Source organism: Corvus moneduloides, chromosome 5 (genome assembly GCF_009650955.1).
Source record: "Corvus moneduloides isolate bCorMon1 chromosome 5, bCorMon1.pri, whole genome shotgun sequence".
Lineage (NCBI taxonomy): Eukaryota > Metazoa > Chordata > Aves > Passeriformes > Corvidae > Corvus > Corvus moneduloides.
Genome location: NC_045480.1, coordinates 1,585,734 through 1,597,743, shown reverse-complemented (window position 1 = coordinate 1,597,743; position 12,010 = coordinate 1,585,734). Strand labels below are relative to the sequence as shown.

Here is a 12,010-nt window from a genome sequence, read left to right as displayed (position 1 = left end):
GGGATCCTTCATCCATGGGATCCCTATAGGACCAACTTTCCCTGGAAACCCCTTCCTGTCGGACCCCTTTTCCAAGGGATCCCCTTTTTCTGGGACCCTCCTCTTCTGGGACCACCTTTCCCTGGGATCCCCTTTTTGTGGGATCCGTGTTCCCTGTTCCTCCTTTTTGTAGGGCCCTCTTTTCATGTAATCCCTTTTTTGTCGGATCCCTGGAATCCCCTTTTTGTGGAATCCCCATTCCCTGAGACCCCTTTTCCATGGGATCCCCTTTTTCTGGGATCCCCTTTCCATGAGGAGACCCTCATGCCATGGGATCCCCTTTTTGTGGGATCCCCATTCCCTGAGACCCCTTTTCCATGGGATCCCCTTTTTCTGGGACCTCCTTTTTGTGGGATCTCTTTTGCTTGGGATCCCCCTTTTTGTGGGATCCCCGTTCCCTGGCACCCCCTCCGTGTCCCCCCAGCCTGACCGGGGGGTGACCCCCATCGGGGTCCCCGGGGTGTCCCCAAACCCCATGTGACCCCCAGGGATGGGCCCGAGGATCCCGATGTTCCCAGGGGTGTCCCAGTGCCACCCTCAGCGGGATGGGGACAGGGAGGGACACTGGGATGGGATGGGACTGGGATGGAGACAGAATGGGACACTGGGATGGGGACACTGGGATGGGGACAGAATGGGACACTGGGATGGGGACACTGGGATGGGGACAGGGAGGGACACTGGGATGGGATGGGACTGGGATGGGGACAGAATGGGACACTGGGATGGGGACAGGGAGGGACACCGGGATGGGATGGGGACAGAATGGGACACTGGGATGGGATGGGACTGGGATGGGGTCAGGGAGGGACACTGGGATGGGATGGGACTGGGATGGGGACACTGGGATGGGATGGGACTGGGATGGGGACAGGGAAGGACACCGGGATGGGATGAGACAGGACTGGGATGGGGAGAGTGGGATGGGGACAGGGTGGCACAATGGGATGGGGACAGCAGAATGGGATGGGGCAGTGGGATTGGGACAGAATTGGATACTGGGATGGGGACAGGGACAGTGGGATGGGGACAAGGGGGGAGAGGATGGGGTGGGGACAGGATGGGGACATTGGAAGGGGGACAACAGGATAGGGACGGGGTGGGGACAGAGCAGGACAGAGGGATGGGACAGGAGAGGACAGAGGGATGGGGACAAGATGGGACAGCAGAATGGGGACAGAATGGGATACTGGGATGGGGACAGTGGGATAGGGACAAGGTGGGACAGTGGGATGGGGACAGAGCAGGACAGAGAGATGGGGATGGGGTGGGACAGTGGGATGGCGACAGGAGGGAACAGAAGGATGGGGACACCGGGATGGGGACAGGACGGGGACAACGGGATAGGGGCAGAATGGGACACTGGGTTGGGGACAGTGGGATGGGGACAGAGCAGGACATTGGGATGGGGACAAAGTGGGACAGAGAGATGGGACAGGAGGGGACAGAGGGATGAGGACAAGATGGGAGAGCAGAATGGGGACAGAATAGGACAGTGGGATGGGGACAGTGGGATGGGGACAGTGGACAGGAACAGGACAGGGACATTGGGATGGGGACAGAATGGGACATTGGGATGGGGACAGCGGACAGGAACAGGACGGGGACAATGGGATAGGGACAGTGGGATGGGGACAGTGGACAGGAACAGGATGGGGACATTGGGATGGGAACAGAATGGGACATTGGGATGGGGACAGTGGGATGGGGACAGTGGACAGGAACAGGACGGGGACATTGGGATGGGGACAGAATGGGACATTGGGATGGGGCCAAAGTGGGACAGAAGGATGGGGACAAGGTGGGACAGGATGGGGTGGGGACAGGATGGGATATTGGGATGGGGACACCGGGATGGGGACAGGGACAGCGTGATGGGGACAAGGATGGGGGCAGGGACAGCGGGACAGGGATGGAACGGGACATCGGGATGGGGACACTGGTGACACTTTTGTCGTCCCCCCCCCCCTTTTTTTTTCCCCCAATCCCAGGTTTTTCCTCAAGTTTTTCCTCAAGTGCAACCAGAACTGCCTGAAAAACGCCGGGAACCCGCGGGACATGCGGCGCTTCCAGGTGACACTTGGGGACATCAAGAAGAGGGGTGGAGGGGATCCTAAAAGGGGTGTGGGCAACCCCAAAAGATTTCCCAAAGGGGTCGAGGGGAATCGGGGACTCGATTCCCCCCCAAATGGGGGGGAATCGAGTCCCCGATTCCCCTCGACCCCTTTGAAAATGCTAAAATTCACCACCACCCTAAAAAAATTCCCGCCGCCCTATAAAAAAAGAAAAAAACCCAAATCCGCCCCGAAAACCCCAAAAATCTCTTCGCCCCCTCCCCCCTTTCCTGGTCGCAGCTGGGTCCTGGCCCCCCCCTCCCGAGGTTCATCAGGGCTCGGTAACGAGATGTTAATTATGACATTTCGGTGATTAACGACCCCATTTGCATCGAGGCATCGGCGCGGCGGGGAAAAAAAGGGGGGGGGGGTTTGTGGGATTAGGGGGGGACGGGGATGGGGGGGGGGGGAGTTCCCTTTTAGGGGATGGGGGGGGTTGGGGTGGTTCTAAAAGGGGGTTGGGGGCTGCTGGAAGGGATGGGAGTAGTCCCAAAGGGGTTTGGGGTCGTTTGGGGGGCTGGGGATGATCCTAAGGGGTGTTTGGGGTCCCCTGGGGGGCTGGGGTGGGGTTGGGGTGGCCCGAGGGGGTTTGGGGTCTGCTGGAGGGGCTGGGTGGTCCCTAAAAGGGGGTTTGGGGTCGTCTGGGGAGGCTGGGGGGGTCCTTGAGGGGGTCCCAGGAGGATTTGGTGTCTCCTGGAGGGGCTGGGGGTGGCCCTAAGGGGGGTTTGGGGTCTCCTGGTGGGGCTGGGGCTGGCCTTAAAGGGGGTTTGGGGTCCCCTGAGGAGACTTGAGGTGGCCCCGAGGGGGCCTCAGGGGGGTTTGGGGTCTCCTGGAGGGGCTGGGAGGGGTTCCCTGGTGGGATCTCTGGGAGTCCCTGGGGGGAACTTGGGGGTCTGGGGGGAACCTGGAGTGACCCTAAGGGGGTTTGGGGTCCCCTGGGGGAACTTGGGGTGGTCCCAAGGGGGAACCTGGGGGTCTGGGGGGTCCCTGTGGCAAACTTGGGGACACGGAGGTGGCCCTAAGGAGGGTTTGGGGTGTCCTAGGAGGGACTTTGGCAATCTGGAGGTCCCCTTGGGGGGGGGCTGGAGACCCCAGGTGAGGGGGGACACCAGGGGGACACCACGGGGACCCCACTCACAGCCCCGCCATGGTGTGACACGGCTGTGACGAGGAGGGGACACCTTGGGGACACCACGGGGACCCCACTCACAGCCCCGCCATGGTGTGACACGGCTGTGACGAGGAGGGGACACCACGGGGACACCACAGGGACCCCACTCACAGCCCCGCCATGGTGTGACACGGCTGTGACAGGGAGGGGACACCACGGGGACACCACGGGGACCCCACTCACAGCCCCGCCATGGTGTGACACGGCTGTGACGAGGAGGCGACACCACGGGGACACCACAGGGACCCCACTCACAGCCCCGCCATGGTGTGACACGGCTGTGACGAGGAGGGGACACCTTGGGGACACCACGGGGACCCCACTCACAGCCCCGCCATGGTGTGACACGGCTGTGACGAGGAGGGGACACCCCTGTGCCAGGGCAGGGGACAGCGCGGGTGACCGTGTCCCTTGTCCCCTGCAGGTTGTGGTGTCCACCACGGTGCACGTGGACGGCCACGTGCTGGCCGTGTCCGACAACATGTTCGTCCACAACAACTCCAAGCATGGCCGGCGTGCCCGGCGCCTCGACCCCTCCGAAGGTCAGGGGACATCTGGGGACATCTTTGGGACGTGTGTTGGGACTCCCCAAGCGTGGCCTGGCACCCCTAGGGTGACCCCTGTGTCCCCATCCTGCTGTCCCCAAGTGTCCGTGCCTGTCCATGGTTGGGTGTCCATGGGCACCTCCCCATCTGTGTCACCGTGGCCATCTGAGGACATGTTGGGGACATGGTGGGGACATTTGTTAGGACCCCCCCAGCGTGGCCTGGCACCCCTTGGGTGACCCCTGTGAGCCCACCCTGCTGTCCCCAATGTCCGTGTCCGTCCGTGGGTGGGTGTCCGTGGGTACCTCTGTTTGTCCCCATCCTTGTCACCGTGGTCACACGGGTCTGTCACCAGCCATGTCCACGTGGCCACCTGTGGTTGTCCCCATCTGTGTCCGTGTGTCTGTCCCCAGCCATGTCCCTGTGGCCACCTGTGGTTGTCCCCATCTGTGTCCGTGTGTCTGTCCCCAGCCATGTCCCTGTGGCCACTTATGTGTCCATGTCCCTGTGGCCACCTGTATTTGTCCCCATCCATGTCTGTCTGTCCCCATCCCTGTCCACATCCCCGTGTCCCCTGTCCATGTCCCCGTCCATGTCCCCATGTCTGTCCCAATCCATGTCCCTGTGACCCCATGCCTGTCCCTATCCATGTCCCCATGTCCCTGTGGCCACCTGTGTGTCCCAATCCGTGTCTGTGTGTCCACGGCCACCTGTGTCTGTCCCCATCCCTGTCCATTCCCTGTGTCCCCCCTGCCTGTCCTAATCCATGCCCATGTCCCCATGTCCCCATGCCTGTCCTTGTGTCCCCACGCCTGTCCCCGTGTCCCCATTCGTGTCCTTGTGTCCCCATGCCTGTCCCCTCTTTGCCCATCTCCCCAACCCCCCCACCCCTCCATGTCCCCACCATCGCTGTCACTGTCCCCCCCACCCCTCCCCGTCCCCACCATCACTGTCCCCGTCCCCACCATCGCTGTCCCTGTCCCCTCCAGCAGCCACCCCCTGCATCAAGGCCATCAGCCCCAGCGAGGGCTGGACCACGGGCGGTGCCACCGTCATCGTCATCGGGGACAACTTTTTCGATGGCCTCCAGGTGCTCTTCGGCACCGTCCTGGTGTGGAGCGAGGTACGGGGACGGGGCCTGGGGGTGGCCCGGGGACAGCTTGGGGACAGCCTGGGGACACCGCGGGCCGGGCTGAGGCCGTGTCCCCCCCCGCAGCTCATCACCCCCCACGCCATCCGCGTGCAGACCCCCCCCCGCCACATCCCGGGGGTTGTGGAGGTGACATTGTCCTACAAGGCCAAGCACTTCTGCAAGGGCGCCCCCGGACGCTTCGTCTACACCGGTGAGGGGTGGGGACATCGGGATGGAGGCATTGGGATCGGGGAGGGGACATCGGGATTGGGGACATCAGGATTGGGGACGTCAGGGTGGGGACATCGGGATTGGGGACATCAGGATTGGGGACATTGGGATGGAGGCATTGGGATCGGGGTGGGGGCATCGGAATGGGGACATTGGGGTGGGGACATTGGGGTGGGGACATTGGGATGGGGACAGTAGGGTGGGGACATTGGGATTGGGGACATCGGAGTGGGGACATCGGGATTGAGAACATCGGGATTGGGGACATCAGGATTGGGGACATCGGGATTGGGGTGGGGACACTGGGATCAGGATGGGGGCATCGGGATCAGGGACATTGGGATGGGGCCATCGGGATGGAGGCATTGGGATTGGGGTGGGGACATTGGGATGGCGACATCGGGATGGGGACACTGGGATTGGGGTTGGGACATCAGGATGGGGACATTGGGGTTGGGATGGGGATATCAGGATGGGGATGGGGACATTGGGGTTGGGATGGGGATCTTGGGATGGGGACATCAGGATGGAGACATTGGAATTGGGGAAGGGACATCAGGATGGGGATGGGGACACTGGGGTTGGGATGGGGATATCGGGATGGGGATATTGGGATTGGGGTGGGGACATTGGGATGGGACATCGGGATTGGAGTGGGGACATCGGAATGGGGACATTGGGGTTGGAATGGGGATATCAGGATGGGGACATTGGGATGGAGATACTGGGATTGGGGTGGGAACATTGGGATGGGGATGAGGACTGCAGGATGGGGAATGGAGGACATTGGGGTTGGGATGGGGACATTGGGATGGGGACTTTGGGGATTGGGATGGAGAGACCTGGAAATGGGATGGAGAGACCTGGGATTGGGATGGAGAGCCCTGGAATTGGGATAAAACGTTTTGGGATTGGGATGGAGGCACCTGAGATTGGGATGGAGGCACCTGGGATTGGGATGGAAGCACCTGGGACTGTGACACGGACTCGTGGGATGGGGACACAGATCCCTGTGACAGTGACACAGACACCCGGGACAGTGACCCGGCCCCTTGGGACAATGTCCTGGCCCCCGGGAAGGGGCCAATGACCCAGCCCCGGTGACAGTGACCCGTCGGTGTCCCCTGTCCCCAGCCCTGAACGAGCCCACCATCGATTACGGGTTCCAGCGGCTGCAGAAGGTGATCCCGCGGCACCCCGGGGACCCCGAGCGCCTGCCCAAGGTAGGGGACAGGGACACCCCTGGGATGTGGTGACACAGCCAGGGGACAGGGACATCCCAGGGAGCAAAGGACAGGGAGGGGGTGACAGTTTTGTGTCCCCCGGGTCTGGCAGAGTTTGGGGCAGGGAGGGTTGGGGGGCGGTGAGGGTTGGGGACACAGGGGGGCATTGGGGACACAATGGGGGGTGACCATGGGGGACATGGGGTGGCCACAGGGGAGTTGGGGACACAGGGGGGACACGGGGACATCATTGGGGACACAGAATGGAGGGACATGGGGTGGTCATGGGGGGCTGGGGACACGGGGGGGTCATTGGGGACACAGAATGGGGGGACATGGGGTGGTCATGGGGGGCTGGGGACACGGGGGGGGCATTGGGGACACAGAATGGGGGGACATGGGGTGGTCATGGGGGGCTGGGGACACCGGGGGGTCATTGGGGACACAGAATGGGGGGACATGGGGTGGTCATGGGGGGCTGGGGACACGGGGGGGGGCATTGGGGACACAGAATGGGGGGACATGGGGTGGTCATGGGGGGCTGGGGACACCGGGGGTCATTGGGGACACAGAATGGGGGGACATGGGGTGGTCATGGGGGGCTGGGGACACGGGGGGGGCATTGGGGACACAGAATGGGGGGACATGGGGTGGTCATGGGGGGCTGGGGACACCGGGGGGTCATTGGGGACACAGAATGGGGGGACATGGGGTGGTCATGGGGGGCTGGGGACACGGGGGGGTCATTGGGGACACAGAATGGGGGGACATGGGGTGGTCATGGGGGGCTGGGGACACCGGGGGTCATTGGGGACACAGAATGGGGGGACATGGGGTGGTCATGGGGGGCTGGGGACACGGGGGGGTCATTGGGGACACAGAATGGGGGGACATGGGGTGGCTGTGGGGGGTCATGGGGTGGTCATGGGGGGTGGGCTAGGGGTGCACTCCCCCCTGACCCTTCTGGCCCCTCCCTGTCCCCAGGAGGTGCTGCTGAAGCGCGCGGCCGACCTGGTGGAGGCGCTTTATGGGGTCCCCCACAGCAACCAGGTCTGCAGGACCCCCTTCCTGGGACCCCTCGGGGACCCCCCACCCTGGGATAACGCTCCCCCAGTCACCCACTGGGACCCACTGGGATCCCCCACTCTGGGACGCCCCTGGGACCCCCCCCCCCCCGCAGTTCCCTTCGGGACCCCTCACCCTGGGATAACCCCCCCTCATCCCCCCCGTCCCCTGGGATCCCCTTGGGACCCCTCTGGAACCTCCCTGGGACCCCCCCGTCCCCCCCCAGTTTCCCCCAGGACCCTCTGGGACCTCCCATCCTGGGACACCCCCGGGACCCCCTGGGACCCCTGGGGACACCCTGGGGCCCTTCTGGACCCCCCACCCTGGGACACCCCTGTGACCCCCCCACCCCAGGACCCCCCAGTCCCTCACAGCACCCCCAGAATCCCCCCGGGACCACCCTCAATTCCCCCCAGGACCCCCTTGGGATCCCCACCCTGGGAACCCCCTCGGGTCCCCCCTGCCACATCTGGAGGGTCCCTGTCCCCCACCCCACTCCCAGCCCTGGCACATCTGGGGACCCAAGGGCCCATGGGTGCCCCGGGAGGTGACACGAGCTGGGACAGTCCCAGACACTCCCGGCCCATCCCGGGGTCACCCCAGGTGGTGGGGTGACACTGAAGGGTGACACCGTGAGGTGACATTGAAGGGTGGCACTGAGGGGTGGCACTGTGGGGTCATGCTGAGGGTGACACTGTGGGGTGACACCAAGATGTGACACTGTGGGGCACCGTTGAGGGGTGGCACTGAGAGGTGACACTTTAGGGTGACCCCAAGGGGTTACTCTGTGGGATGGCACTGAGGGGTGACACCGTGATGGAGGGTGATGCCGGTGGGTGACACTGAGAGGTGACACTGAAGGGTGGCACCAAGGGGTTGCTCTGTGGGATGACACTGAGGGGTGACATCGAGGGGTGACACAGTGCTGGAGGGTGATGCCAGTGGGTGACACTGAAGGGTGGCACCAAGGGGTTACTCTGTGGGGTGACACCGAGGGGTGACACCGAGGGGTGACACTGAAGGGTGATGCTGTGCTGGAGGGCGACACTGAGGGGTGACACTGAGGGGTGACACTGAAGGGTGATGCGGTGCTGGAGGGTGACACTGAGGGGTGGCACCGAGGGGTGACACTGAAGGGTGATGCGGTGCTGGAGGGTGACACTGAGGGGTGGCACTGAGGGGTGATACTGTCCTGGAGGGTGACACTGAAGAGTGATGCTGTGCTGGAGGGTGACACGGAAGGGTGACACTGAAGGGTGACACTGAAGGGTGACGCTGTGCTGGAGGGTGACACTTTGGGGTGACACTGTGAGGTGGCATCAAGGGGTGACACTGAGAAGTGACACTGTGGGGCACCATGGAGGGGTGACACTGTGGGGTGACACTGGGGAGTGCCACTGCAGGGTGGCCCTGAGAGGTGACACTGAAGGGTGACACCGAGGGGTGACTCCGTGGGACGACACCGAAGAGTGACACCGAGGGGTGACGCTGTGGGTTGACACTGTGGGTTGACACCGAGGGGTGACACTGTGGGGTGACACTGGGGAGTGCCACTGCAGGGTGGCCCTGAGAGGTGACACTGAAGGGTGACACCAAGGGGTGACGCTGTGGGGTGACACCGAGGGCTGGCACTGTGAGGCGACTCTCTCCTGGAGGGTGACGCCGGTGGGTGCCACGGCCGGGTGCCACCCAGAGGTGCCACCAAGCGGTGCCACCCCGCTCGGTGACGCCGCCGTGTCCCCAGGACGTGCTGCTGAAGCGGGCGGCCGATGTGGCCGAGGCGCTCTACAGTGTCCCCAGGGCCCCCGCGCATGTCACTGTCCCCTCCTTCGGCGGGGGACAGCTCGGCCTCGCCATGGGCGACTCCCCGCAGGGCTCCGAGCAAGGTGCGCGGTGGCCTCGCGGTGGCCTCGGGGTGGCCTCGGGGTGGCCTTTGTGGCCTGGCTGGGCGGTGCCACCTGTCCCTGTCCCCTCAGGGCTCCCACCCCGTAAGACGCGCGGTGACCCCGGGGGCACCGTGTCCCCTTCCCAAGTGATGCCACCGTGTCGCTGTCCCCGCAGGGCTGGGACCAAAGTGCGCGGTGGCCTCGGGGTGGCGGGGGTGGTCTCTGTCCCCTCTCCGGTCGGTGCCACCTGTCGCTGTCCCCTCAGGGCTCCCAAAAAGATGCGCGGTGGCCTCGCGGTGGCCTCGGGGGGGGGTGGTTCCAGAGAGTCTTTGTCCCCTCCGCAGGTGGTGCCACCGTGTCGCTGTCCCCTCAGGGCTCCCAAAAAGATGCGCGGTGGCCTCGGGGGGGAGGGGGGAGGGGGGTCCGGAGAGTCTCTGTCCCCTCCCCAGGTGACGCCACCGTGTCGCTGTCCCCGCAGGGTTCTCGCGCAGCCCCGGGTCCCCCCCGGCGCGAGGGTTCGGCCCCCCGGGCTCGGCCCCCCAGCCAGGCTTCGCCGGGGCTACCGGCGGCTTCGGTGGGGCCACCATGGCCGGGCTGGGCGTCCCCGGGTCCCCCCCGAGCTTCCTGAGCGGCTCCACGGCCACCTCCCCCTACGCCAGTGAGTGACACCAAGGGGGGGTCCTGGGGGATCCCCAAAGTCGTTGTGGGGTTCCTGGGGGGTTCCTGAAGTCATAGGCCAAGCCCAGAGTGTCCCAAAGCCGTAAGCCAAACCTGGGGGGGGTCCCCAAAGTCATTGTGGGGTTCCTGGGGAGGTCCCCAAAGCCATGTGACAACCCTGGGGTGTCCCCGAAATCATGGGAGGGTCCTAAGGGGTCCCCAAAGCCATTGCGGGGTCCCTGGGAGTCCCCAAAGTCACGGGAGCGCCCAAGGGGTCCCCCAAAGCCATTGTGGGGTTCCTGCGGGTCCCCAAAGTCATGTGACACCCCTGGGGGGTTCCTGAAGTCATGGGTGGTCCCAGGGGGTCCCAAAAGTCGTTGTGGGAGCCCTGGGGGTCCCCAAAACCATCACTGAGGGCAAGAGAGGGAGCGGGGACATGGCCAGCTGAGGTGGGACAGCCCTGTCCCTGTCCCCATCCCTGTCCCAGTCCTGTCCTTGTCTCTGTCCTGGCCCTGTCCCCATCCCTGTCCCCATCCTTGTCCCTGTCCTGTCCCCTTCCCTGTCCCCTTCCCTGTCCCAGTCCTGTCCTGCCCCGTCCCCGTCCCCTTCCCCGTCCCCGTCCCTGTCCCGGCCCCATCCTTGTCCCTTTTCCTGCCTCTCTCCTTGTCCCCGTCCCCATCCCGTCCCTGCGCGGTGTCCCCTGTCCCGTCCCCGAGCCGTGCGCGGTGTCCCCGCAGTCCTGCCTGCCAGTCCCCCGCTGGGCACCTCGTCGGTCACTGTCACCTCGGGTCCTGGCGCGGCCACCCCACCTGGTGGCTTCTCCTTCTCGCCGGTGACGATGATCTCGGCCGTGAAGCAGAAGAGCGCCTTCGCCCCCGTGCTGCGGCCACCGGGCTCCCCCCCGCCCTGCGCCAGCGCCCTGCAAGGTGAGACTGTCCCCAAGGCCACCAGGGCCACCAAGGTCCCCAAGGTCTCCAACACCCAGCCCTGAGTGGCCTCTGCCCCATGGAGGGACCTCGGTGTCACTGTGATCCCAGTACCTGCCCGGTGTCCTGACCATGGACATGGTTGGGTCACCCTTGTCCCTGACCCCTCGTGTCCCCAGTGTCCCCAAGGTCCCCAAAGGTCCCCAGTGTCCCCAATGGCCACTCCTGTGTGCCCCTACCCCAGAAGGACCTCGGTGTCACTGTGATCCCACTACCTGCCCAATGTCCTGACCATGGACATGGTTGGGTCACCCTCGTCCCTGACCCCTCGTGTCCCCAGTGTCCCCAAGGTCCCCAAGGTCCCTGACACCCAGCCCCGGGTGGCTCGTGCGCCATGGAGGGTCCCCGGTGTCACTCCTGGTACTGCCTGATGTCCTGTACATGGGCCCTGTGGCACCCTTGTCCCTCTCTCCCAGTGTCCCCAAGGTCCCCAAAGGTCCCCAGTGTCCCCAAAGGTCCCCCAATGTCCCCAATGGCCACTCCTCTGTGCCCCTACTCCAGAAGGACCTCGGTGTCACTGTGATCCTGCTACCTGCCCAATGTCCTGACCATGGACATGGTTGGGCCACCGTTGTCCCTGACCCCTCGTGTCCCCAGTGTTCCCAAAGTCACCAGTGACCCCGACGCCCACCCCGAGTCCCCCCTGCCCCATGGCGTGTCCCCAGTGTCACCACACCCCCTGCCTGGTATCCATACCCGTGTTATGCCCATGGGGTTGTCCCATGCCACCCTCACCCCTGTCCCCCAGTGTCCCCAGTGTCCCCTGGCTGATGCTGTCCCTGCCCTGCCCAGACCCGGCTTTCGAGGACTCGGACAAATTCCACGCTCCGGCTCGGCCGCTCCAGGGATTGGCCTATTCCTAAGGATGGAATATCCGGAGGGGCTCCGCACCCCCCATCCCACTGGGACAGCAGCGGGGACACGGACTGGGGACATCCCTGTCCCCTGTGCCCACCCCTCG

The 12,010-nt window shown here is 64.5% G+C and overlaps 1 protein-coding gene across 3 annotated transcripts in view; it reads left to right on the top strand.

Annotated features, from left to right (window-relative positions):
- The window catches only part of LOC116444337 (transcription factor COE4-like), a 28,360-nt gene extending 16,350 nt beyond the window's left edge, over positions 1–12,010 (top strand). Inside the window, exons 8-17 of one of the 3 annotated variants that reach the window (XM_032109653.1) lie at positions 2,031–2,112; positions 3,749–3,866; positions 4,859–4,992; positions 5,086–5,212; positions 6,367–6,455; positions 7,440–7,505; positions 9,265–9,406; positions 9,885–10,064; positions 10,801–10,989; positions 11,842–12,010. In XM_032109653.1, coding sequence (XP_031965544.1) covers positions 2,031–2,112; positions 3,749–3,866; positions 4,859–4,992; positions 5,086–5,212; positions 6,367–6,455; positions 7,440–7,505; positions 9,265–9,406; positions 9,885–10,064; positions 10,801–10,989; positions 11,842–11,912 — 1,198 coding nt within the window. In that variant the 3' untranslated portion in view covers positions 11,913–12,010. The remainder of the gene's footprint in view (positions 1–2,030; positions 2,113–3,748; positions 3,867–4,858; positions 4,993–5,085; positions 5,213–6,366; positions 6,456–7,439; positions 7,506–9,264; positions 9,407–9,884; positions 10,065–10,800; positions 10,990–11,841) is intronic. The other 2 variants (XM_032109655.1, XM_032109654.1) reach the window with 2 other exon arrangements.